Source organism: Plectropomus leopardus, chromosome 18 (genome assembly GCF_026936395.1).
Source record: "Plectropomus leopardus strain MGB_pleo_1.0 chromosome 18, ASM2693639v1, whole genome shotgun sequence".
NCBI lineage: Eukaryota > Metazoa > Chordata > Actinopteri > Perciformes > Serranidae > Plectropomus > Plectropomus leopardus.
The window spans coordinates 13,130,301-13,158,296 of NC_142193.1; the positions used below are offsets into that span (position 1 = coordinate 13,130,301).

The 27,996-nt window shown below is 40.1% G+C and overlaps 2 protein-coding genes and 1 long non-coding RNA gene across 4 annotated transcripts; 1 reads left to right on the plus strand and 2 right to left on the minus strand.

The window, feature by feature from the left end:
- Window positions 1-785: 785 nt before the first annotated feature.
- arf2a (ARF GTPase 2a) lies at window positions 786-9,372 on the minus strand. Its single transcript, XM_042504300.2, has 5 exons — window positions 9,238-9,372; window positions 5,720-5,874; window positions 5,517-5,627; window positions 5,254-5,378; window positions 786-2,954 (listed from the first exon to the last, which is right to left on the minus strand). Exons 2-5 carry the CDS (start codon window positions 5,862-5,864, stop codon window positions 2,793-2,795), a joined length of 543 nt encoding a protein of 180 aa, XP_042360234.1. The 5' UTR covers window positions 5,865-5,874; window positions 9,238-9,372; the 3' UTR covers window positions 786-2,792.
- Window positions 9,373-11,518: 2,146 nt separating this feature from the next.
- On the plus strand, window positions 11,519-17,750 carry wnt9b (wingless-type MMTV integration site family, member 9B). Its single transcript, XM_042505420.2, has 4 exons — window positions 11,519-11,749; window positions 12,206-12,459; window positions 14,156-14,421; window positions 15,786-17,750. Exons 1-4 carry the CDS (start codon window positions 11,664-11,666, stop codon window positions 16,245-16,247), a joined length of 1,068 nt encoding a protein of 355 aa, XP_042361354.1. The 5' UTR covers window positions 11,519-11,663; the 3' UTR covers window positions 16,248-17,750.
- LOC121956072 (uncharacterized) lies at window positions 16,089-27,995 on the minus strand. 2 transcript variants are annotated; one of them, XR_015774842.1, is made up of 5 exons: window positions 27,732-27,995; window positions 27,167-27,297; window positions 26,378-26,496; window positions 21,405-21,547; window positions 16,089-16,231 (listed from the first exon to the last, which is right to left on the minus strand). It is a non-coding gene; the product is annotated as an uncharacterized LOC121956072 (long non-coding RNA). The 2 variants fall into 2 exon arrangements; XR_015774843.1 differs by lacking the exon at window positions 16,089-16,231 and adding an exon at window positions 20,930-21,195.
- Window position 27,996: the final 1 nt, after the last annotated feature.

Consider the following 27,996-nt stretch of genomic DNA (forward strand, 5'->3'; position numbering starts at 1 on the left):
GGTTTTAAAAGAAATTAAGCCAGCTAGTTCAGGTTTCAAAGGGTTAATCACTAACAAAGAAGAATAACTGTTATGTTTGAGCTTTACTACTTTAATAAACATAAAAGAAACCAGTCAACATTGCAATTAATATATCAGAGGTCATTATGATTTTTGCTGATGGCACACTTGCAGGAAAATAAAGATCAAGAGGTAAAGAATGACTTTTAAAGCTATAGAAGCTGTCAGATTATCTTCACATCTTAAAAAACCTTCTCATGAACAACTGCAATCTACCTGTGGATTTATTCATGTATTGATTCATGCATTTATGTCAACTGTCAGAGAAAATAAATTAGGATGGAAAAAAAACAGTTTGTGTTGGAAACAGTTTTTTACTGATCATATCGCCTGTAAAAATAGCCTCAGAGGACAGATCTGGGTTCTGATCCTGCTGATTGATGGGTGATGGGTGAGGACGGTGTGACAGACTCGTGTCTGTACATTTTACTGAGCAGGAAACAAGATCCGAAAGACATCTCACTGGCTGACACCTGTCACGTCTTTGAGAATGCTAAAAAAGGGGATTATTTCTGACAGAACGTGGCTGATTTAATACAAACTCAAACGTAAAACATGCCGACAGGTTTTTCATAGCTGTTATGATGATCCAAGCTACAGTATATGTGCATAGTCTTTTCCTTAAATCCTAATGCATTGACAACCAATTCAGTATTTAACCATCACTGTCTTTAATGACAACTTCACTTCAAAGGAATTTAAAAGGAATTTCTGTGAGGCGTTCATTTTTCATATGAATTTTTTTAACTTTATTTTTAAGTTTTCCAATGAAAATGCCAGTAGAGCAGAAGTACAATAGAGACCTCTTTATTATAGTGCATTAATCAGATGGTATAAAATGAGTTTAAAAAAGCTTAAGAAGGTAATCAAGACATACATATGCGCCTACCTTATCATTTGTACGGAAACTATCTTGAAAATTAAAGCTTCTCATTTGAACAAGGGTAGGTGGACAATGTCGAGTTTAAATACATTTTCTTACAAAACATTATATACATTTGTATTTCTCGCTGTAAAGCAGATCACCTTACTTATCCTATGAACTCTACTGATGCTAAAGAAACACCCCAACGTAAAGTTAACGAACACCCAAAAGAAAAGTTGATCAGTTACCCAAACTTGCCCAGAAAACCCCGCAAACAAACAAACAAATATTTAAATGTCCATTTGTAGAAAAACAGAAGGGACAAATGATTTTCCTTAAAAGGTCAGTGGATTTTTTTTTTTTTATCTTAGAGTCATCTTCTCTCAGTAAGGGGTGGGGACAGTTTAAGATTGTTTTTATATTAATTGAAGGAGCCTTTGGTATCAGTGGATGTGTTTGGAAAAACTACTCTATTACTGGGTTAACTGGTGCAAATCAATCTGCTGGCACAGAGAAATGGGAACGGCGATTGTCTACGGGTTCATTGCAAAGGCTGATGGACAAATTGCTGTCCCCATATTGGCCTCAGTTGTGCAAGTTGATGAGGTTGTGCAAAAGGCACCAGAGGGACAAAGTGTCCATGCTCTGGTTACATGCAGGGAAAACACCATAAAGCCTGAACCATTAAGGAAGCATTTGCAGTGCTGACTCATGTAGTAGGCCAGAGCAACAGGTCCAATTCAACTGTACCGTCAATCACAGCACTAAGTATGTCCTCTAGAAAACACAGGAGGGGGCAAACTCATGCTCTGCAAGCGAATCAAACAAACACAGTGAGCCCTTTCTGAATCAAACCAATTGGTCCCGAGAGCATTTTACTCAAAAGACTGCACACCTGGCACGTCAGGTCATGCTAAAGTAAACCAGGTCATGCGTGCATCAACAGTAACATTAAAAAAAAAACAAACAACGGACCTAAAGAAGACTATCAGTAAATAAAAAGCCAGAAGGGGAGAAACTCCCACGGCAAAAAAAGGCATCACTGTTCCAGTAACTAGACAAAGCTGCAACCCACACAGCACCACAAGGATACACACATCCACCAGCCGCTACACTCAATACACCTCCATATATGTAAACATACGCTGTAACATTTGTCTATTATAGATCGCATTCATGTAAAAAAAAGATGGGCCAAGTGAAAATAAAAGGCAGGTTATTGCTTTTCATAGGTGGGATGTAACCTGATTAAAACCTGAAGACACAATTAAAAAAATAGGGAAACTTATCTTTAGGAATGGATGCTAAAAAAGCATTTTGACCATTAACAGGACCTACAGTACACAGACTTGAAGTTTCAAACAAAATATTCTAAAACTATATGAGAGAATCAATAATTATCCAGTGTTTACTGCTGCAGTCATAACTTATATCTCCAAAACTCACAATTTTCTCAAGAACTTGTATGATATTATACTTTATCGCATCAAACACAGCATGGGTTACATTGCAATTATCGTGGGTCCTTGCAAGGTGAATAAACAGTTATAAAAAAGGCCTTAATGTCACTAGCAAATGTAAAAGCTGAATAACATGACTACACAGCCTGCGTCCTTAGTGGAGACCAGTGCCTTTAGATGTGCTGACACTGCAGGAATGTCAGAGTTAACTTGTGTTCAAGGCACGACGTGGCTGCTCCCACTCATATTCATCCATCCAAAAAACACACACACCCCATACAGAGCCCAGACGCAGAGAAGCACTGGCCAAAGGTCGCTTCAGAGGAAAGAGAAGAAAGGAGAGAATGAGCCCAGGACCAGTACAGTCTCCTGTCAAACCGCAGATACAGAGGAGGGGGGTTGATGGATCATTTTCCTTTCTTGAGCTGGTTTGACAGCCAATCGAGACCCTCGTAGAGACCATCTCCACTAGTGGCGCACGTGGCCTGGATATACCAGTTACGACTGCGCAGGGAGTGTAGGCCCAGCTTGTCTGTGATCTCAGCTGAATTCATGGCATTGGGCAGGTCCTGAAAGAGCAACAAACACTTCATAACAAGAGAAAAAGGAAACCTACATTCCCTGTTAAGGTTTGCACAGATCACTTTTACTACTACTTACTATTTACCTGTATAATACAGCTGCACAATGCACTCTTTAAGTACTTTAAAGTTATTAAAATCAATCCAGTGTATATGATTGACAGTTTAATAGCTCTTCAGTGCAATACAAGAAAACATGTCTGCATCCAAACAGTTCCTAAGGGTTTTTTATTTTATTTTTATGAAATAACAAAGTAAACAAACTAAAAACATTTTTATATGGCTCTCATCACAATGCAGCATTTTTTTATAAATAAAAAAAAAAACAATAAACAAATAAAATATGTCTTTAGAAATAGCTCTGAAATCCACTTAGTGCAGCTTTTTTTTTTTAAACAAAATAACAATGTAAACAAACTAAAATTTCTCTTTGGAAATTGCTCTTAAAGCCACGTACTGAAGCATTATAATTAAAGTAAAGAGCATTATAAATGAGTAATGTACTCACAATGCCACTTCACTTGTTATAGCTGAACTGTAACATTCCCATTCACAGCAAATAAAATTAGGTCACAATTCTGCTCATTACAGCATTATCGTTAAACTTATCCACTAAAATTAAACAACAAAATGTTCTTTTCCACTTCATGTGGTGTAGCAGCTTAAGTTAAACATAAAAAACTGTCTCTAATTATTGGAGTAGCTGCATTTCATTAAAACCTGAATATCGGCCGCACATCTTGCTCTCCGTTTAAAACTCCTGAGTGACGGCAGGCATGAAAAAAAGAATTGGGCGGGGCACATGCAAAAAGTTATTGAACTGAATCAATCAATACTAATCCTTCAGATCCGGATATCCATGGTACAAATTGTTATTTTTGTTTATTGTATTCTAATGTTTCTGCATACTAGAATTGCATAAATTGGGTATGACTGCAAAGCTGAGACTCTTGTGGATTCAATGAGCCAGAATTTTGTCCATGTGTGATGACATTTAGCCCCCACAGTAGCCATTTCACTGTGGTGAGATCTCTCTCATCATTGTATAAAATGAACTATTGTGACCTCTAGGATGGTCACATCCTCACGAAACTTTTCAACCACAAACTAGAGACCAACGGCATTCAAAGGATGTATGGCCTTGTATGTATGTATGTATGTATGGCCTAAGTATACTGACAATATGAGGGTTTCTCACTAGTTTTGAGAACAGAATCACTTGCCATCCAGTGAACAAAAAATGCATTCCTTACAGAAATCTCCAAATGTCAAAGGTTTTTCCTTGGTGTCTCCATGTGGTAATATGGGGAGATTTGAAAAATGCTTGGATTTAGCACCAAATCTGTGTAATAAAAAGTATCAACATAAAAATCGCTACAACAACTTATGAGACATAATTGAGCATGGAAATAACCATGAAATACTTCCATTATAATTTTCTAAGCCCCTATACACTCTAAATTGCTAAAGTTTAAATAGGCGCCTAATCAAAAAAGATGTTTATGACATATTTATGACCAGAAAAACTTGGAGACATGGAGTGCTCAGATGCATCTCAATCTCATCTTTAGGATCCCAGCTTTCAGCTTATGTATACCACTTCTCTGTGACATCTACTGTAGATCTGCTATCGCCCCCTAAAATCCCCTGTCTCCCTTAAAAAAAAAAACACAAAAAAAAACAAGTGGGTTTACGGTAAGGAGAGGTTTAGAAGTGGTAGTGTGACAATATGTAGTTCAAGATTAATGCTACACAAATTTATTTGGTCCTTTAATATTGTGTAGTTGCTGATACTGACTTATTGGACACTTACAGTATATTCACCTAAATGGTCATATTTACCTAACTGCTACTAAAATATGTATAGTCCAGACAGATAACTATTAAGGTTATAAACTTTAATAACTGATATACTATGGGCTGAGAGCACAACTCCTGAAACTGACGAGGCGGTGCAAAAGAAAAGACCTATTGTTCTGCTGACATTGTTTTAAAAACACCCCGGTTACACAGTGGTGTTACAGCAGGCCATCATAAATGAGAGCAGTGCTGCAACGCTAGCAGGCTGAGATGGACAAAAAACAGCAGAGTAGCCAAAACCAATACATTAAAATATGCCAACTCCTCTAAACCTTATTTCAATAATGCATCTGTAATCTTAGGGGTTTTTTTCTACCAATAAAAGGGTATTGGGCCAATGCCCTGTTAATAGATCAATAGCTAATTGATAGGTGCCAGGCTCACCCACTAATTATGCCTTATTTTAAGATCAGTGACAGAAATTCACCTGTTTGTTGGCAAACACAAGCAGCACAGCGTATGTCAGCTCCTCTTCAGCCAGCATTCTCATCAGCTCCTCCCTCGCCTCATTAGCTCGCTCCCTGTCATTACTGTCCACTACAAAGATAAGCCCTGAAAATGGAAAAGGGTGAGGTTTGTATGAAAGAAGGGGATAAAGGTGTCCACATGTAAGGAGGATTGTACGAGGATTTAATCAAAATTGGGTTTGTACAACAGACTTTGAGAGATCTGACATCAGAAGTCTCTCACCTTGTGTGTTTTGGAAGTAATGCTTCCAGAGTGGCCTGATCTTGTCCTGGCCACCGACATCCCACACTGTGAAACTGATGTTCTTATATTCTACCGTCTCAACATTAAAGCCTGCAGATGAAGGGGAAAACATGTTTTTTCAGTGCTGGCATTGGTAAGAAGATGCAGTGCGACAACTTGTAAAAATACAGAAGAGGACTCACCGATAGTCGGGATTGTGGTAACAACTTCTCCCAGTTTGAGCTTGTACAGGATGGTGGTCTTTCCAGCAGCATCCAGTCCTACCATCAGGATCCTCATTTCTTTCTTGCTGAACAACCCTTTAAACAAGCTTTGAAAAGCCCCCATGTTGGCTCACCTGCAGAAGAACAAATCAAGTGGTCAGGTCAGGATATAGTGGGCGGAAATGAAACAGAATATAAAGTCCAAATGTCTCGTCCGACCAATAGTCCAAATTCCAAGGACAATCCACTGACTAAAATGTAGGACAAACAACAGCAGCGTATTCTTACATTGAGGGACTCTCTGCATTTCTGCAACAACTGATTACGTGAACAGTGGTAGATTCATTTTCTGTCTATCCACTAACTGATAAATCAACTAATCTTTACATCTCTAAATGACTTCAACAACAATATAAATTGTCAAATTTCTGTTGCTCTGTGCCATAACATTTAGCAAATTATGCATCGACATGCTATGCTCCATGAGCAGAAAGATAAAACACAAAATAAACAATGCATTTTATTCCAGAAGTTGTTAAGCAGCCGAGTGCTGTAAATAATGTATGTGTTGTGTTTTCCTAACTCTAGGACTAGCTTGTGTTCCAGTTGCTGTTCCTGAACTGAAGGAATATGCTGTTTTTCACTTACATGGTAATCTTATCTCTACTGAGCTCATGGGCTACACACAGTTCACACAGCTGAGCAGAACAAGCTAAGACATGTTGTCTCTAGTTGTCAACAGAAAGTGTGTCCTCATAATGTAGCCTCAAGTTAAGTCTTTCACTGTCTGTAGCATTAAAATGTAATGCTGAAACAAAGAGTCTATTAATTAAATGAATAAATTGACAATAGACATTTGAATAATAGTTTTATTTACCAGATGCTCAGTTCATCCTCTAAAATTTGATGGTTTGCCCTTTTTCTCTGTTTTATATCACTGTAAAAAAAATCTTTGAAGACATTTAAAATATTTTTTCCCCTAACTTTAGAGACTCTGATACTTCCTGTTCCTTTTGTAAAAACACATTACATTAACTATTTCCCTTTTTTAAGTGAAAAATATCACTAAGATTTTGCACAGATCTGCAATTTCACTTCTTTGAAACCTCTTATTCTGTTTATGCCTTTAACCTTGGCAATTTTATTAGTTACTATGATAATCCAGATAATAGTGCTCTTGAATATATTTTGTTATGCTAAATGCTTTTTTTAATTCACAAACAAAATGATCTAAGTAACTCCTTAACTTTTCATCTTTTCTCCTACAATTGAAGGCTCTTCTTGAATCACTCAGTTTATCATTAAATATTGTCATTCATATTCATATATACTTATGTCATTCATATGTTTTTTACATGTGCTGTTATTCTTTACAAGGGGTTGAGGAAAAAATGCATTTGTGACAGTATCCCAGTATTTTTGCATGCCAATATCATATCTCGACACGAACACCAAGTACCGATTTTTTATATTTTATAAATAATTAATATTAAAAATACATATTAAGGTTTTGCCAGCCTACTAGTAAAACAGTGTGCTTTTTAGTCAGCTGGATACAATCGGCAGCAATAATAATGGATGAAGTGAGAAAAACAGATAAAGTTTTTTTCATATTTTTTTCTTTCTGGGGACATCATCTGCAATTGAAAAGGTAAAAAAAAATCACAATATATGTTATCAAATAACACATGTTGTCAACACATTGCAAAACATATTGTGTTGTGGCTTAAATATTGGCATAATAGTGTTTTGTGGGACCTCTGGTTATTCCCACCCCTATTAGGTCTATTAAACTGACGTTTTGGACATGTTTCTTTTGTGATTTTTTTTAAAGACATTCAAAATTTTCTAGGACATAATCTTAAACTCCTGAAATATGCGATGGGAATGTTTCAATATTTTCTCACATTCTATTGATTACTAACATTTTTTTTTTTAAAAAAAACAACTCATAGATCAATTTATAATGGATATAAGCATTACTTGCATTGCAGAACCATGCAAAGTATGAAAGAAAACCCTGCCTAATTATTCTTTTTAAACTTCTGTACTGATAAAATCCTAACATACAGGTGTTGTATCAAAGTGTGCTCCGCGTCGAATTATGTTTCCTCCTCCTTAATACGCAGCACTCCCCACTGTGGTTAGGTTTAGGGGGGACACAGGTGCACAAGGCCCAGGTGACTTAAACAAACTACCTACCTTTTTCCTTATAAAAATCATATGTGGTTATTTAAAAGAAAGGAAAAAGGTTTGGACAACTACCCAGGAGTGGCAGAGGAAGGATCCCATGGTTTGGGTGCACTGATCAAAGCTGTAGTTGTTAAAATGACAGTTAAAATATACAAAATATTTATATATAAATAAACACATATTTAAAAAAAAAACGAGTAGTAGTGGGGGAGAACAGAAGAGGGATTAATAAAAATATAATAAATATATAAGTTTTAAAAATTGATAAAACATAAAAAAAAAAAATACAAATAAAAAATATAAATAATCTAAAATAGAGTATGCAAGTGTTCAAGTAAAAACAAGTGCTAAAATAATACAAATACACTAAAACACATTCAGATTCATAATAAAACCATAAAGTTGTAAGGGTTATAAGGATCAAACCATAAAAATCTAAAGCTTTGGGTCAGGTTTAGATAGGGGAGAAGACATAACGATGGGAAAACTGTCTTCTGCACATAACCATTACATTCACCTGGTGTTTGGCCAGCTTCCAGCTCCTATGTGGAAGTGCTGTAACGTTAAAAAGCAGGTCCTTTTGAGTAAACACGAATGTCGGGTTCGTGTTTACGCAACCAGACACTAAATGTGTCATTAGAGGCTTTTGTTAAATGGAAGATATTTAGTTTGCTATTAGTGAGATAGTCGTATGTACTTAGTCAAACAGACTAAACAGGCATCATGTGTTTTGCTCTTTCCTGAAGCTCGTCAGCTGGCTCCGCCGCCCTAAATAAAAAAATACTCGTTAACTTGTTTTACATTGCCTTGTTTTAAATTATAAATGTGTTGACACTAAAGTGTTGTGAATGAAGTTTGACTGTTATTATAAGGTAGCGTTACATTAGACTTTAGCTGAGTAAATAACTAACAGCAGACAACTCTCGGCCGTAAACGCAGACGTTACCGCGAGCGGAGCAGCTCTTTGACGTTAGCTAACGTAAGCTAGCCTAGCTATGTTAAGGAAGTATGGATTAACGAAAACAACATATAGAAGTAAATCTGCCACGTACAGAGGAGACAGTCACTATTAAATTATCTTAATATTATTATGGACGACTTGTTATTAAGAAATTAACTGTTTAAAAACTTCCAGAGCAAAAAGCCGAACTTTTATACTAACGTTAACCGCAGCGTCTCTATGTGAATTCAAGTTTCCAGGACTTACAGTAAACTGAAAATGTTGACAGGTTGTTTATCTTCACATTTATTTTAATGGAATTTGATATTTATGGTTTTAAAAGTTTAGAAAACAATAGTTGTACCTTTACTGATGTTTCTCGAGCCTTCTTCCTGGTCCTGTCGTCTTTGGGGTTTTTCTTCTTCTTCTCTGTTTTGTGGCGGTTGCAAAGGTCAAAATACTAAAGTGGCGCCACCAAACGGTAGGCTGTGGATTAGGGGTGGTGCCGTAAAAATGCCTTACTATCCAAATAGTTATTCTAAATACAGAAAATAAAATAGGCTAAATAACACTGTTCACCTTGAAATAATATGTTAAATCAATGCCTCCTGAGAGGAGGGTGTAAATAATCAAAAGCCAATATAAAAATCTTAATAAAAAAAATAAATAAATAAGAAGAAGAAACAAAAACAGGTTCAAAGGTGCTCTTTCTATGGTCATATCATATCATTTGGACATGATTCATCTGTCTTAAGAAAGGAGAGACAGAGAGAAAAAAAATGGACCTGCTTACACATAGGTCTAACTGCGTAATTTATCACTGTGTCAGGTTAGTTTGGTTGCTTTTCACTATTGTAAAAAGACAACACGATCATGGAAAACCTGGGAAAGTCATGGAATTTAATAATCTCATCTTCAAGGCCCGAAAAGTCATGGAATTGGTAACAAAAAATCATGAAAGGTTTTGTGAAGTCATGGGGTTTAGATGTGTGTTATGAAATTAATTGTTACAGTAATCCTTTAGGGATAACCTTCCACATGATATAACAATATAATTATAACAATACAATTATTCAATACAATTCAAATACAATTATTAAAAATAATTTCAGCATCGACATTGTGATGCAAAATAGTCGCATCAAAAGATGTGCCATGTTAAGTAAGGCAGATTAATGCAAACAACTTTTTTCCAGCTTGATACGAAAGGAAAACTCACACTGTTCACATTTTCCATGACGAAAACCAAGCCTTCTCCTTAAAGAGAGGCTACGTTTTGAGATGCAATGTGCAGCATTTCGTATGGGAAGTGAGACTCTCCTGAGTGTGCGTGTGTGTGTGTGTGTGTGTGTGTGTGTGTGTGTGTGTGCACGCGCGCGCGACTCATAGTGACAACTGAATCTTAGTCGATTTAGTTGATTAATCAATTACTCGATCGCCAAAAACATATTCGGCAGCAGCTTCATAATCCATTATTTGGTTATTGTTACACGATTCTTATTAATAATATTTCTGATTTAAATGGCACATATTGTAATAATAATCATCATCAATCATTATCATCATCATCATCATCATTATTATTATTATTGTTGTTGTTGTTGTTGTTGTTGTTGTTGTTGTTGTTGTTGTTGTTAGTTGTTTTCTTTGTTTCATATGATATACATTTTGGGGATGTAGACTGTTAGTTGCACAAGAGCAGCCATATTTTTTTAATCACCCAATCAAAAATGATCTCCTATATCTCCTAAAATGTGATCTTAATCTAACTGCATAAAATCCATAAATATTCACCGCTTGAATTTCTATATTGAACCCACTAGATGGGGCTCCATTCATGTTTTTTTTTTCTCTGACGGACCAATGAAGTTTGAAAGTACATGGATTGTGTAGTTTGGCTGGGACATCGGGGTATAGGTCCTTTAATAACATACTGCATGTTTGTGTCCTTTAATCATCATGGATCATTGACTTCTCATCCATAGGGTTCTCCTGAAGGCTGTGCTTTAATTTGTTTGAAAGATTGGTGGATTTTGCAGCCTAATTGCGATAATTATAATGCAATAACATATATCTAAACGGAGGACATTCTCGTTTTGCTTTCTCTATGGTCAAGGACAGTTCAGAGGGGATGTATGCAGCCCTTGTGGGTTGAACTTGGGATCTGGTGAAGCTGCAGACTCTGATCATGAAACCATCTTGCTGCTTTTGAAGACGCCGAATCATATTTAGAAGAAGACTGATCAACAGAATGTACGCGGGGAAAAAAATCGGAGTGGAAAATCTTCGTAAATACATGATGTGTTGAGACAGTCTAACCACGAATAAAAACGAACAAACTCTGACATCAAAGAACATTATTTTTTTAGATGCCTTGTTTCCCTGATCATTAGATCTATCTCTCTTTGGATCTATCCTCTATCGAGCTTGTGATTCACGTGTGTAACCAGAATACCTGGAGACGTGAACATCCTTACGATGGGTACCCAGATTTTCTGTATCACAGCAGGTAAACCGAGCTCACTTTGCAGCTCCGTCCACCTGGGTGGCGTTGCAGAGGGAGGGAACATACAGTAACAATACTGAGAGACTCCAATGAGGGTGCAGCAAGATGATGCCCCCCCCCCTATTCCCCAAAGGGCCCTGCCTCCCAGCGGAGAACTGGCCCTGGCGCACCGGATTCAAAGTGTGTGTACATGTGGGGCCGCTTAAAGAGATGCGCCGACCAGACGGCACAGACTTTCTCCGTTGAAGAATCAGCGAGATGAAGAGCAGCGCCAACCCGGCACCATGCGCTCCAGGCTCCCACGGACCGCCTGCTTATTGCGACTCGTTGCACTCTGCATCCTTCTCTCCCACACTGCAGCTTATTTTGGGTCAGCCGATTTTTATTGATGCTCGTTAACTGGTTGCATTTGCTGTTTTAACCCTTACCGGAGATAATAAAGTCAGCCATTACAAACTTTAACCAAATTACGCACGCGTAATTGTGTGCAAACTATTGAGGTAAATTGTCATTATGTTCGAAACCTCTAAAATTTTTCAAATGGTCCTGTTAATTTATTACAATAAACAACAATCGATGTTGGCATGGTGGATGGTGTATCTCAACAGAATTAATCTTAACAGTTTGGCTATTTTTACGCTTTTCCCCTTAATTTATTGTATCACCGTTCATTTTTTCCCGTTTTATTGTATCAATCTAAAAACTTTTTTTTTCGTTTAATTTGATGGAATAATTCATGGGTAAACTATACCGTGATAGTATAGTTTATTTAAAAGGCTTAAAATGCAACTTGCCAGACATACGTGCTCTTTCTTTCTCCTCCAAGGCTGACAGGTCGGGAGCCCTTGGTATTTCTACCAAGTCCGTTTTCCAATGAAGCTCCGACAGGAAAGGCCCACCTGAAGCAGTGCGAGCAGATGACTCTGACCAGGCGACAGAAGAGGCTGTGTCGCAGGGAGCCCGGTCTGGCCGAGACGCTGCGGGAGTCGGTGCGCCTCAGTCTGCTGGAGTGTCGCTATCAGTTCAGGAATGAGCGCTGGAACTGCAGTCTGGACGGCCGGGGGAGCCTCCTGAAGAGAGGTTAGCCTAAAATTTATATTACTATTACTATTATAATTATTTATTTATTTTTACAGTTTTAGCACTTCGGTTGACCTCATTCAAGTTGCATATATTTCCTGATCTTTATTTATCTTTATCCTTATTTACCCTAAAATGTGACGAAAGTGCAAAGCTGCCTTCTTTTTAAATCTTCATCACTCTCTTGACGGTGACATGCACCATCTATTCTGCTAAAGCGTCTCTGAACAGCAAAATGGGGTGCTGAGACACATCTGCTTGCATGTAATTAATTTAATCAAAGACAAGTGACTATCAACAACAAAATAGTGAAAAAGAAAAAAACATAATCATTTTTTTTATCTTCAGTTGGGGTTGTTTGAAAAGTTTGGCCCCAAGACTGGAGACAATAATAAAACATTATTGCAGTCTAACTTGAAAAAAAATATTCTTATGTATAGTTTTTATTAATGTTGTGACATATAAGCTACATGTCAACACAGGGCTGTAATTAAATTTAAACATGTAAAGTTGAAATTTTTATATAATAATAATCATGTTAACTATTACAAAAAAACATAAAATTAATATCAATTAATAAATTATGTCAATCTTGAAGAAGAAATTAAAACAAACTAGTTTTTAGATGATCAGTTTTGTGTGTAGGCTATTGGTTGTCACTAATTAAACAGCATACAAATAAGCTTCAAATACTCAAATCACAGCAAACTGTTCTGAGTATTTAGCCAAGCTACATCTGGAGAGATCATTGTGTAAGTTTTGTTATTTATTAGAGTGCTGACAAAACAACTGTATCTTATCTAAAGTCACAGTTCTTACTGCATGCTTCTGTTACACCACAGCATTTGTAACAATGACGCCAGGAGACACTTCTAAATCACTTTTCTTTGATTTTGTGTCACTCAAGAAGTTCTGCACACCTCCTTGATGACACAACCCTAGAAAAAAGTTTCCAAAAGTTGTGCGCTTGAATACTTTTTTTTTCATGACCTGAAAGAACCATTGATTAGCTACACGTGTAAAAGAAATGCCCATACCAGACTAAATCACCATATTGGATATAACTCAAGTCCCCTGCAGGTCTGCTGTGCACAGAAAACGCTTTATGCATATGGATATCAGTGTGTGGGAGAACATGAACAGGTCAGCATGGAGGTAATGAGGGAGTAGAAAACCAAGAAATGTGGTGTGGTGGAGAGTGCTCAAGCCCCGTGGTTATTTTTATCTCGGGAAAGCGCCCATTCCCAGAGGAAAAGGGTGGCATGATTACCCACTTTCATCTGGGAAAATCCTTCCTAGTCAAAATAATAATTAATTGGATCAAAATATACCCTGGTGACGGCTCTGGGTGAAGCAAATAACAGTGCATAACCAAAAGGAAAGGTCAGAGGAGGAATTATGACACAAGGAAACTTGCAGAATAATGCTGAGGGTGTAGTAAACCATGACAACGTAGTGAGCTCTGTGTAAACATTTAGGCTTAAAGGCTTACTCTGTAGCGCAAAAACATCTTGATGATTGTAAACTGTGAATGAATCCCTTAAGCTATATACAAAGTTCTCACTCAGAACATGTTTTTTTAATGCTACAAATAGCTCTTAAGTTGAAAGCTGTGTTAATTCAGCCCATTAAAATTTGTCCTGGAAAAAAAAAAAACAAAATGCTCCTCCTCTAATGTGTTTTACATCTCTCCCAGCATTCAAGGAGACCGCATTCCTTCTGGCGGTGTCCTCTGCGGCGCTGACCCATGCACTCGCCAAAGCGTGCAGCTCGGGTCGAATGGAGAGGTGCACGTGTGACGACTCCCCCGGCATCCAGCATAGAGAAGCGTGGCAGTGGGGGGTCTGTGGCGACAACCTGAAATATAGTACCAAGTTCCTCAAGAAGTTCCTCGGCCAAAAGAAGGTCAGCAAGGACCTGAGGGCTCAAGTCGACGCCCATAACATCAACGTTGGAATTAGGGTGAGTGTGAAACAAACAACGAAACACCCCCCTCATCCATTTATGAAGCTGAAGGCATCTCAAAGATCACCACACCTGAGCTACACTTAGCTCAGTTAGCTGGGCTACGACTTAACATCATCCCCCTGGCACGCTCCAGAGGATACACAATTGTAATCCTCACCTGCATATTTTTCACAGAGCCAGCCAGACAAACGCACCCTTATTTGCAGCCGTCGTTGGCCTTGGTGGATAACACAGAGGCAGAGGGTGAGGCCGTGTAGCAGGGAGACAAGACGGCTGTGGGATCGTTGGAGCCAGGTGTTCTCAGACATGATAAAGCTTGCTGTGCGGGCCTACTGAAAATTAAAGGTCTCATGTCGGAGAGAACGATTATAACCGTGGCCTCTTTTTAATATACGAGCAAGCATTTTTTTCCACTTACTGGATCACTGTGCTCTTCATAAATCCACCTAATGTTCATAACCACCACTGTGTAGCTCTGAAATGATGGGAGGCCCTGGGGTCCCACAGCTCACACCTTGGTAGAATCAGTGGAGACTAACAAAAAAAAACAAAAAAAAACAGGAAGAAGTGAGGGCAATTATCTTATCTCATCTTTACCGAGTTAAATGTTTTTCTCACTTTGCACCGATGTGGCCGAGAGGAGAGCCGCGTTAACAAAAACATGAAGTGGTCGGCACCCCCCTCATCTCTCAGTAATGGTGTTCTGAAGCGCCCGAGGGGTTCATACCTGCAAAGGGAGGAACTGAGCAGCACTTTTCAACTCAGAAGTACCCTCTGGCTCCCTGTGTGTGACCTGTCTCTGGCCCCCGCCAAGACAGCAGCTCTCAGGCTGAGTGATCGCGCTCTCATCGCTGACCATCAAGCTCAGTGAACTATTAACCTGAATCAGGGGCTCCATCGTGAAAGCACTGCTGAATTTCTGTTGGCACTTCTTGCACAGAAATTCTTATCAATGTTTTCCATGAGCAGGCATGTACAAAGAACAGGGTGGAGAGATTCCACTGTCTGCACCGTTTGTCACCTTCGCCTCGGGCTTTAGGAAAGAGAGACAGGAGTGAGGCAGACATAGCTAGTTTCAACACATTGAGAAAAAATAAATTGCAAGAGCTGTCCAAGTGAGAAATGTGAGGGAAATGAAATACGACATTCTGAACAGCCCCCCCTCAATCCATTATGTCAAAATTTTTGACTGAGTTGGGCTAAAGGCACACTATCCCCAAACCGCCACCCCTAACCCCCTACCCACCCTGCAGGAAACTGTCTCACTCCGTCCAGATAGACCTCCCAGATAAGAGGCCAGGTAATGAATCAAACTGAAGGAACTGACATCTCTGCCTTTTTTTCCCCTCCCATCTCAGGCAGTGAAGAGCGGGCTCAAAACAACCTGCAAGTGTCACGGCGTCTCCGGCTCTTGTGCCGTACGGACTTGCTGGAAGCAGCTGTCTCCGTTCCACGACACCGGACGGCTGCTGAAGTACAGGTACGACACCGCAGTGCGAGTGCTGAGTGTCACCAACGCAGCCACTGGAGAGACAGAGCTCGCTGGGCCCCGTCGCCACAGCCAAAGCCTTCGCACTACTGACCTGGTCTACCTGGAGGACTCTCCCAGCTTCTGCAGGCCCTCACGCTTCTCCCCAGGCACAGGCGGCCGGTCGTGTGCCAAAGACACTAGCTGCCAGAGTCTGTGCTGTGGACGTGGTTATAACACGGCCATGCGCCTCACCAGCCTGTCGTGTCACTGCCAGGTACGCTGGTGCTGCCATGTGGAGTGTCAGACATGTGTGAGAGAGGAGGAGGTGTACACCTGCAAAAACGCATAACAAATGATGAGATAGAAGAATATAGGCTGAATGCAAAGGCTGGCAAAAGAATGATCCATTGGAAAAAAAAACTGAACTATAAGCTCCTGTAGACAATTCATACAGAGGTCTCACAACAGAGCGTGTCTGTGCAGATCTCCCCTCTGACCTGCATGTTATTTCGGGAGGAAAACACAAATGTAACTTTATAACAATGCTGGTTATTTGCTAATCATCACTGATTTGATATGCAGCAGCTTACTGTAGGTGAGTTTTCAAACTGCTCTGCTTTTCTTTCGCTGGATGCACTGAAAGCCTCTGGGACGGAGGGAAACAAGCTCTTAAACAGGTACTGGACTGAACTGGACAGCAGTATGATGCCAAACCCTGACTGCAAGGGAGCTCTGACAGAGACTTTGTTGTATTGTAATTGGCCCCTTCCACTTGACTATTTATTGTATCAGTCATTGTGTCTGTTGTACTGCTGCTTTATACTTTAACCTTCTTGTAATTGCCACTGAGGCTAAAATGGCCTTAAAAGGAATCCAGCTGTCTGTCTTTCTGTCTGCTGTGGAGAACTTTTAGGAGTTTGTTTCTGATTAAAAAAGCACTTAAGTTGCTCTTGTTACGTATTATAAAAAAGTGTATAATTAATCATAGAAAAAAAGTTGAAATATATGTTTAAACAGAATCACTGGAAGCTTCGAGGAGTGCCACTGATAAACATTGTAATATGTATTAACAGGGTTATTGTGTAAAGAAACAAGCTGGGTTTCAGTTGCTCTTATGGAAATGTCTATGGAAATCTCTACATGCAGCCTAATATGTGCTCAACAGAACAAAGGGAAATACCCGGGCTAATAGCGAGGGAACCACCAAACACTGTCTTTGAAAAGAATGAAAAACATTTCATTTCTAAACACACCAGCTCTATTTTTAGAAGCACACATTGTGATTTACTTTCAAGTTTAAATTGCCCTACTGAACCATTTCAGGGTCTAATTTAGCCACATCTTTGTTCTAAATGCCTTTGAAGAGGGATAATTATGCTCTTTGTTTTTTCCAAATTGCTAATCAAAGAAAATTCCCATGTTTACTCACTTATCCTTACATGCAAGAAAACTCTAAAGTGTCCATGTGTGCAGGTCAGAAGTGCACATTGCACCCCGGAGGTTTATTTTATTGGCCAGTAGATGTTTTGTTTGAGTGATTCTGAACTGTATATATGATATGAATATAACTCATGTCAGGGCTCCAGGCATATGACAATGTGGAATCGTAATTTTTCTACCTCACTTCATATTTTTGGCAAATATCAGCAAGATTTATTAGCTATGCAGAGTTATGTCCCACCCTTTGCATTTGTTTTAGAGGTCATATTTTAGATTTTGTATAGTTCTTTTGAATTTTGGTTATACATATCTCCAGATTTCAAATGTTTTTTGATGTTTTTTTTAAAAAACCTTTTTGCATAACATTCTTATTTAAAATAAATAAGATTAATAAATGGATGTGGATTTGTAATAGCTGCGTGTTTGTTGTGTCTTGCTCAGCTGCCTCAGGCAGTCACCCTCAACCGTGCACACACACTCCACACGCAACAGCAATACACCTGCCTGCAACTCTGTGCCCTTTATCTATCAAGCAAAACCACTTCCTGCTGATACTGCCCTGCCCCCTCTTTTCATCTGAAAGGACTGTGGTCTTGCTGCATCACCCATAACCACCTAGTAAAAGGTGGGTGAGTGGGTGGAGGACACGCATACAGATGTTGTGCCTCCAGCCTGCACACCAACCACTACCACGATCATAATAACGATGATGAGAAAGATGATGACTAAGAAGAATGCCGTCTTACTGAGCGTTTGACCCTAAATTCACCATTAGAAAGTAACATCAGGCCGCCCCAGAATGAGGATGAGAGCAGTTTACGCGCTATTATCCGTGAATCATAACTTTCCACTCATTTGCGAGGCATCAGTGAACCTGCAACACACAGAGGGCTATTGTATGAAGTATTTATAGTGTGCGCTCTGGTACTTTTGATGTTGCTCTCTAATTACTATGATTACACATTATTATTCCTTATTAGAACATCAACTAGAGACCCCAAGTATTGCAGTGAATTATAGGACAGTTTCAAAATTACTAAGTTGTTCTCATAGGTTTAATGAACTTATAATGGATGTACTGTATATTAAATTGTTGGAGCAAATTATCTCTAAGTGTGATGGGTATACTGTATGCCTCGTGGGCAAGAATCTGCAATTTGTATGTGATGAAAAAATGTGATGAAACTATAAAATGGGACAAATGTCGCTCAATTTAAACCATATGACAAGGGGTAAATAAGTAACCCAGATGTCCAAAGAAAAAGTTCTTTTTATATGCTTCTGCAAACTACTAATACATTTGCACATTTCGTATGCATAATATCAGCATTTCTAAAGTGACATGATACTGTACATAAGCTAAATTTTTTCAGTGGTATGTCAGCCAAGCTGCAGATCACTGTTCAAAACAAACAACACTTATTTGGTGACCCTCTGAGGCATTTCCAACTGTGTTTTTGGCACCAAACCTGAGGTGTTAGTGCCCTGCTGCAGGCCCCCGCAGAAGCCCGCCAAGCAGCAGACCACTTTCTGAAACCAACATCACCAACTGTGACGCTCCAACTGGTGACTCAGATGTTTCCCAGCAGCATTTGTGCCAAGCTGCAGACTGCTGCACACCACTGTTTAAAACCAACAACATTGGTTGTTTTTTGACAACGCTTCATGGCGTTTTGACTGGTGTTTGTGGCTCCAAACATGGGCATTTGTTACTGGCACATTGCACAGTTTCCCAGCTGCATTTTTGCCAAGTTGCAGACCACTACAGATAACTGTTTGAAACCAACACTACTAGCTGTTTTTTGACAACCCTTAATGGCACCACCACTGATGTTTGTCACTGACACATTGTGGTGTTTCAAAGCAGAGAATGTGCCAAGCTGAAGACCACCGTTCGAAACCAACAACACCAGTTGGCACCAAACCCCGGTGTTTTTTACCACCACATGACGACATTTCATCTGTGCCTCTGAACATTGGTGTTTGAAGTCAAAACATGACACTCTACCATTACCAACCATTACCAGGTGAATTTTGTGCCTAAACCTAACCACACCTTCAGCATTGTTGAGAAGCGTAAAGTTTCAATATATCCACTACAAAATAATGTACAAATGTAAACATCAATCAATGGTTTGCAAAAAAAATGATACAAGGAAAAAATATCAACATATTCCCTGACAATTGGGTTTAAGGTTTTTCTTGTATAACAAAGAGAATTTTTGTAACTGTAGAAAAGAAACCTTTCTTCTTTCTTTCTACATCTATTTAAAAATTCATTTGTACATTCATCGTCTTTTATGTACTCACAAAATTATTTAAAAGCTACTTTTTTAGATTCCAAAAATGCAGTGATAAGTGCTTTAAAAAGCAGTCTGTCCAGCATTAAAATTCTTATCTTTCCAGAATGAAAACAGTGTATCTGTAAAGTGATGGATTAATTGTTCCTTCGTGGGTTGAGAAAATTCTCCCACTTCTGAAGTTTAATACACCATTTAAAAACTTAACTGGCTTTAAGAAAATACCATCACAAAGCTGAAAACAATGTTGTTTTTCTTAGCCCACAAAAAGTTGACATTCTTGAGATATGTGGTTTTTACTAGACAGCAATAATATGTTTTTGTCTGTCTAATAACAACAGCATTATATTACCAATATAAACCTTTACTTGTATCCTTTGCTTCAATATTAATTTCCCCTCCTGGACAATAAAGTTGAAAAACGTCAGTTGAGTGATACATAAATGCGTCAGCCGCCAGGTCAAACAAGTTCATATTCTGAGATTACTGACTCACTATATTAACCTGTCATATTATAATATTCCAGATCAATATTTAACTTTATTCAACATGAATGCTGTATTTTTTTTAAAAAAAAAAAGTCATGTTCTTCTAAGCAGAGCTGTGGGATAAGAGGGAGAAGTGTGTCACAGAGAGCAGGGTGGACCGGGGTTGAGATATTGAGGGACATAAAGGAAAAAGATGAGGATGGAGGGATGAGAAGGGATAGTTTGTGGCCCCAGGAGGCCTATCCCCTGCTGCTGCTGTTGTTGTTTTATAATGAACTCCTAAAGCCTTCATTTCCCTCACTACCCTGAGTGGAGGGGGTACAGCGATGGGGGCTGCTGAGTCCACAGCCGGATTCGCACGCACAAGCCCTGAGGGTGGCTGTTTTGAGCGGGGTGGGGGGTTGGACGGAGCAGGGGTGCAATATGCAAGCTCCTCTGTGTGTGTTTGAGACAGTCCTGACAGGAGACAGGTGAGGGCAGAAAGGCTTTTGCATACGTGTGTGTGCATACTTGTCGTGTGCACACCTGTGGTCACTTCAGTGGGAGTGATATGCGTGTGTGTGTGTTTGTAGTCTGGTTTTCCTGTGCGGGCAGTCGGCTCGAGCTTCTCTCTGTCACCCTGAGACACTGAATGACATAAACAATGTAGGGTGACGCTGGCGGTAACACTATCCCTTGTGTCTGCATTGGCCTGGTTCAGGTAAAGGTTACTATGCCGTGCCGCAGCAGTGCACTGCGCTCTGATGGATGAAGATGAACTGGCACACCAGGGCTGAGGCTTTTTCTTTGAGATATGTATTATATTTGCTTTGCTTGGGAAAAAGACATTACCGAAAGCAACATACATAGCTTTGAGGTTTATACATCACTCATTTGTGTAAGAACAGTAGATGTTAACTGAAGCGTACAAGGCTTGGTAGATACTTTGCTCAAGGACACAAAGCGCAGCCCCGTCCTGTAATCGGAACCTCTGAGCCTCAGGTCAAACATCTAAACCCGACAAGACTTCCGCCTCTGAAGAGAAGGTGCTTAGATAGCATCAGCGCTGGGCCTAATCCCCACAAACACCCTGACATGGCATAAAGAGAAAATGAAATGATGAAGAGGATGAGGAGGGAAATGGATTTGGTGCCGAAAAAGAGGGAGAAGAGAGAGAGAGACGGAGAGTTGTGAATACGGCATGGGGTAGGAATTTGGAATGTGAAATGACTAATGCAATTGCTCAACCCACAACAAGAACATGCACTGCCTAGAGCTATGACAAGGCTGAGTGCATACCTCTATGGGGGGGCCTAACGCAGAGGCTGGGGTGGACTGGGACGGTGGCAGGGCTCCTCACAATGACGCACGAGTGCAGAGAAGGTGTAGACATGGGTGATGGTCAGTTGAATGGGCAGAGGGTTTAAATGATGGATTTTTGCCTGAGGACAGAGGAAAAAAGGATTTGAATAGAAGTAAAGTACAATAGGAACAGTAATGAAGTTTATTACACAAGATGTAAGCAAACAAAAAAAGTTTTCTACTTCCAAAAGACATGTGGTGTCAACCAGAGTGACATGAGTGAGAGTGACATTTTGTACAGACATTCATGGTCATCAGGTCAGGAATCCTACCGACTTTGGTGACTTTTTCTCTTTTATCAGGTCAAAATATTCACCTGCATAATTCATGACTTTACCATCAGTAAACAGCTGAAGCAGCCAGTTAGCAAATGTTAGCTTGCTAAGCATCCTAAGTTCTGGTGAACATGGTAAACATTATAACCCCTGAACATCAACATGTTAGCTTTGTCTAGAACTGTAGTCAAGACCAACTTAATCAGGTCCAAGTCAAGTCCAAGACCAGATCCAGTTGAGTCAAAACAAAGTCCAAAGGCACTAAAGACCAAGTCAAGAGTGAGTTTGAGAAAACTGAGTCCTGTTTAAGGAGCTTGGCTTTAAGGAGCTGGAGCCTATCCCAGCTGTCATTGGGTGAGAGGCAGGGTACACCCTGGACAGGTTTCCAGACTATCACGGGGCTGAGACACAGAGACAGACAACCATTCACGCTCACATTCACACCTCGGGGCAATTTAGAGTCACCAATTAACCTGCATGTCTTTGGAATGTGGGAGGAAGCCGGAGAACCAGGAGAAAACCCACACTGACACGGGGAGAACATGCAAACTCCACACAGAAGGCCCCCCATCCACCCAAGGTCTGTACCTCGCCCTAACACAGGTTCAAACTTGGGACCTTCTTGCTGTGAGGTGACAGTGCTAACCACAACACCACCATGCTGTCCTGACGCAGACCTGCAGCTTCAAAACATTGCTTGCAAAACTGGGGCAATGCCAGAGAAGAAGAGTCAGAGGTAGGGTTTTGTTTTTTTTAATCACAAATCATAATTAAGGCAAAAATCTGTGCATGCTGAATCAGCAGCCAGGGACAAGTTGACCAAGACAATTCCAAGTCTAATAACGCACGAGACCAAGACAAGTTCAAGACTTCTCGAGACCGGATTTTACACCTAGACGGGACTCGAGCACCACCGCCCATCACAAAGATAATCAACAGGTCGATCAATTAAACTGATTGTTAGCTGCAACTCTATTCAGTTCACAAAGAGATGCACACTGGTGCTTTGGCCTTCCTGTTTACTGGTCACTCTAACCACCCTCCCTAGCTGGCTTTGTTAAACAGTATTGTGTAAAATTAACATAATAAATAGATGTTTTTGACAAGTGAACCTGAAAAAAAAGCAAAAACATAAACAGACGGCTGGGTGCTCTCGGGATGTGGTTAACTGCTATCAAAAAGACAAAGCACAGCACATGAGATAGGGCAGCGCACTGCACAAGTAGTGTGCAGTGCGCTGTGAACTGATTTCACACAGCAAAAATGGCCTGCAAATGTTTACTGGAGCCCCCCTTGACCAGACCATGGTGAGGCCCCCCAGTGGGAAGCTCCTGGGGGAGTCTGTTCCCATGCTGCACCACTGAAACACCTGCAGCGCAAACGGCAGGGTTTACATCGCGGCTGCTGTGATAGGACATGATAAGACCTCACACACCTTCATAACTGACTCCTCCGTCTTTCTCTCAGCTGCGCTCATGCACACACACATGTGCACGCGCGTGTGCGCGCACGCACACACACACACACACACACACACACACACACACACACACACACACACTTTGACCTCCATTACAACAGAAACAAAACTTTCCCAGATCAACATTGTCCAATGGAGAAAAACACAGATAAAGCGAAGAGTTCTCTCTGTTCTCTCAACCAGCCACATCTCCAGAAAAAAAAGTCTGGAATGTCATCTGTGATCTTTTTAAATTTTTTTTTTTGAATATCTGCACAGTTATACTATCTGTCGTCTTTATGTCCAGGTTTGCTCTTACTCATTAAATCATCACTGTCATAAAATATACACAATGCTGTGCCATCAGAATCAATTATCCTTCAAACACTGTGAACTGCACACTGACACATACGATCTGATCATGAGAGTGTAGCTGTGAGTTGGTGCATGACTGTGGGTATGAAGCTGTCAGACAGGGGAAGCCCGGCAACAGCCCTCCGTGCCATGTTGCTGTTTGTGTTCCCATCCCTGCTGAGCTGTCATCCAACCGCAGAGGGTGGACGGCATCTCTCATCCACGGAGGTCTGGGTGTCACAGGTGGTATGGCCACAGGGCTTTGCATGTGTGTGTTTGTGTGTGTGTGTGTGTGTGTGTGTGTGTGTGTGTGTGTGTGTGTGTGTGTGTGTGTGTGTGTGTGTGTGTGTGTGTCTGACAGCTGTATGATCACTCTATCCTCTTTCAGGTCAGACTAAATAAAGCTGGGAGGAAGAACACAATCGAGAAACAACGAGGGTTGATCGCCTTCTGTCATTGGGAAAGACACTAATTTCTTCACTCAGTAAACACATACTGTAAAAAATAAATGCCAAATAAACACATTTACAAAATTCTAACATTAAATAATATCAGTTAATAACTATTATTTGTAACTCCAAATAACCTACAGTCATAGAGATATTATGAGACAACAGGCCCCTGGACACTGATAAGGTTACAAACCCCTCCCACAGAGGAACTACAAGAGATACAGAAAAACCACAGTAGTCATTCTGTGTCTGTTTGTGGTCATTATTTGTCTATTTGAGGCTATTTTTGCAAAATTGTGTGGTCACTTCACATCTCTTTGCGGCTGTTTTGCAACACTTTGTGGTGATTAAGCACAACATTTTGCATGTCTTTGGGATTTTTTTGCAACTCTTTCATGTCATTTAGCATTTTTGACGATGATTTTGCATTACTTTTGGGTCATTTTGCATGCCGTTGTGATTGTTTTGCAGCTCTCTGAAGTCATTTTGCATCTTTATATGGTCATTTTGCATCTCTGTTTGGTCATTTTGCATCTCTTTGTGGTAGTTTTAAATCTCTTTGTAGTCATTTTGCTTCTTTTGTGGTTGTTTTAGATCTCTAGTTGTTTTTTCCATTTTGTGGGTTGTTTTGCATCTCTTCACAGCTCTCTTGTGTCCCTTTGTAGTCATTTTATGTCTCTTTATTATAGTTTTACATCTCTGAGATCATTAAGCATCGCTTTGCAGTCATTTAGCATTTTGGAGGGTTGTTTTGCATGTTTTCGGGGCTGTTTTGTGTCTCTTTCTAGCTGTTTTGCACCTTGTTGTAGTAGTTTAGCATTACTTTGAAGTGTTTTCCCTGTTTTTTTTTTTGTTTGCATCTCTTTACACTTGTTTTGTGTCTCTTTGTAGTCATTTTGTGCTCTTTGTAGTAGTTTTGCCTCTTTCTATGATCATTTAGCATCATTTTTGCATTCCCTGGGACTTGTTTTGCATCTCTTTATGGCTGTTTTGTGTCATTTTGCATGTTTTTGTAGTATTTATGCATTTTTGCATGCATGTATTATTCTTTTGAGGCATTTTCCCTTTAGTTTATAGGACAGTGTGAGAGAGACAGGAAAGGTGGGAGAGAAGGGGGAATGACATGCAGCACAGGGCCAACAAGCTGGACTTGAACCCGGGCTGCTGCAGAAATTAATTTGTGTCTCTTTGAGATTGCTGTTTGCTGGCATTTCTTGTAGCCTTTTTGTGTGTCCTAACAGCAGTTGTGTCTCTTTGTAGACTGTGTGGTTGTTTTAATGGACTTTGTGGCATCACTTTATACAGAGGAAGCTGACTACCTATAATCTTTCTACTGAGATGGGGCATGTGCCACCCCTGGCCACCCCCCTGGCCCCGCCTCTAGACCCCTTTCCCACCAGAACCCACTGAGACACCGGGAGCTTATGAGTTTCTCCTGTCATCTCTGACAGGCCCTCATTTGCTTTCATTCAGCGTCTCATCACAGCTTCAAAGACGAGTGGATCATCTCCCTCGGGGGGAGTGAGAAGATCAGTGTGCCTTCAAAAAATGACTGGTATCCAAAAATTGTTGACCCAAGGCGCTTTTGCTCCTCATAATTGGCTTCTTCACTCTGTCTGTCTTGGGCAATCATTGAAAAGTTATGATGTATTATATTGCCTGGAAAACATCATTAAGTACGTTGTGTAAAAGTGATTCAATAACATATCATTTTCTCTTGATGAACAAAACAGTGTTATTGAGGGTGGTAGTCACGGAGTACACTGGGGGCATTCCATCTCCACCAAACAACAACGACTGCTGCCATATTGTCTAACCAGGACAGGGAGACTGATCCAGTGCTAAATTTTGTTTGGTTCCAGCTGGAGCCCCCAACGGAGCAAAGCCTGGAACAAGGAAATAACATTCTTTCACGATCCAGTGAGGCGGCCACACACGAACACACACACACAAACAAAAATTATGAATACCTCAATATTTCTGCAACTGGGTCCATCTGCATTAAAATAGACATAGAGCACAATTTTGGGATACACTTGCCTCTGAGTGTATCTTAAGTAAAGCACTTAAAGGTCATCAAGCTGTGAGGTTACAGAACTTAAACTTCTAGGAGAACGCAAATGGCCCTTTCTATCTTTTCATAACAACTTTCCTTAAAATTTGTAAAAAAACAAAAACAAACAAACAAACAAACCTAGAGATATACTGATAATGAACAACACACACACACGTGTCTACAATGTGCTTTCTCAGTGAAGGTAATTGGACAGGACCCTAACTTTGCATGTGCATTAAACTATGCGATGACAAACTAGGCGTAACCATGTGTGATCTCTCGGTCAGTCGGAGTGGCGTGTTCGTGCTCCACACCTGGAGTCTGGATTCCAGTTTGTGCCCGTGGTGCTCAGGTGTGGAGGAACACCAGTAAGCTCATCTCATCCTTTCCTCAGGGCTCAAAGATAAAGGACAGATGGAGAGAACCCCACGACCTTGAGAGAGAGACAGAGAAAGAGGGAGGTAAAGGTGCCTCATGCACTGTTTGGAAATGGTTTGACGGGGGCCTTATTTCTCCCTTCCTCTACTTCTTCTCGACTATGAGCAACAGGCTAAAGCTGTGCACATCCAACCAGTGCCCCGAGGATGTGTTATGACAACCGAAAACGGTGAACAGCGAGAGCAAGAAGTGGCATGAACAGATCTCAAGGTTTTTGACATGTGGGGGTGGGTGAAAAGGACCTCTGTTGAGAAGTGTCTAGCCTGAAGATACAACCATCAACTCAAGTACCATCAGGCAGCCGCGGAAAACTGTCTGGGCCAACCTCTGATTGCTGTGCTGAATGAGGTAAACAAACACAGCTATCACTGGCAAACAGGAGCTTGTAACAGCTCATTGCACTAATTAAGCCAAATGATGCTTGAATTTGCTTCGCTTGCTCCTGCGCACAACGATTCTCCCCTCCCAAATCGGTAGCAGAGAGTAAGATGATAGAAGGTTGTAGCAAGGTGATTGGGATGTGGTTTTGTGGAGATGCCAGGCAGCGCCTTAGGATGATTTTTCCTCCTACTAAATCACCAAGGAACTATTGTGAAATTTTCACAGCTTGTTCTGGGAAATCTAATCATGGCACTTTCACACAGTGCTCAACTTCACAAACAAACCTGTCTCCCTCCTCAGACATCCTTTCCGCAGTGACTCTCTTAAAAGTTTGATATCATTAGTTTCGGTGTCTCTGGCCGCAGGCGAGAAGGTAGGCCTCTGGATGGACAGGCAGGAATATTCTGACACCTATCTGTGGAAAAAGAGGATAGCCGTATTAGACTGAATCGGGTGAGCTGACAAAAGATAGCCCCAGGAAATGTTTTTCACAGTCTTTCCTGTCACATGTCTACATGTCAACAGATTATGCTATATGCTCTCAGAGCTTGTCTAGGGTTGGGGAAAAGGATCTCTGCTATCACACCTGTCAACTATTACCTTTAAGAGCATATCAAATATAATGGAAGATATAGCCTGCAGCCTAGATTTAAATTTGGGGAGTTTAGCATCAATTGAGTAACATGAACGAAAGGTTGACTTGAATACAATGGGGTTAGCCACCACAGCTGAATTCAGTGTCTACATGTAATTCAGTGCTAACATTTGGTGTCCTGTTTCCCCTTTGATTTGAAGTTAAAGACGATTGATAAACTTAAATAGTAATGGAACCTGTATACAGTTTCTTACCAGTACTGAGCGGTACTGACACTTGGTGTTTCTTCAGCATTTTGTGCAAGCCAAAGATCGTTTATTGTGAAACTATAGATATATCACACGCTTGTAATAAAAAAATATATAAATAAAAAAAAATAAAAAAAACGCTGTGGGGATTGTATGAACGACAGCTAATAATCCGTGTAACTCAAAAAATAAACACAATATAATTAATTTGCTTATTATTTTAGCTAAATCTTACATTTATAAAAGATATGTTTTAAAAAGTTACCTCCAT

Bases quoted from the DNA above. Each gene is read 5' to 3' on its own strand.
- arf2a (XM_042504300.2), bottom strand. From the start codon at position 5,864: ATGGGGGCTTTTCAAAGCTTGTTTAAAGGGTTGTTCAGCAAGAAAGAA. The intron at 5,628-5,719 runs GTGAGTCCTCTT...CTTCATCTGCAG, and splicing joins TACCACAATCCCGACTATCG to GCTTTAATGTTGAGACGGTA. The intron at 5,379-5,516 runs GTGAGAGACTTC...TTCCATTTTCAG, and splicing joins TTACTTCCAAAACACACAAG to GGCTTATCTTTGTAGTGGAC.
- wnt9b (XM_042505420.2), top strand. From the start codon at position 11,664: ATGCGCTCCAGGCTCCCACGGACCGCCTGCTTATTGCGACTCGTTGCA. The intron at 11,750-12,205 runs GTCAGCCGATTT...TTCTCCTCCAAG, and splicing joins CACACTGCAGCTTATTTTGG to GCTGACAGGTCGGGAGCCCT. The intron at 14,422-15,785 runs GTGAGTGTGAAA...CTCCCATCTCAG, and splicing joins ACATCAACGTTGGAATTAGG to GCAGTGAAGAGCGGGCTCAA.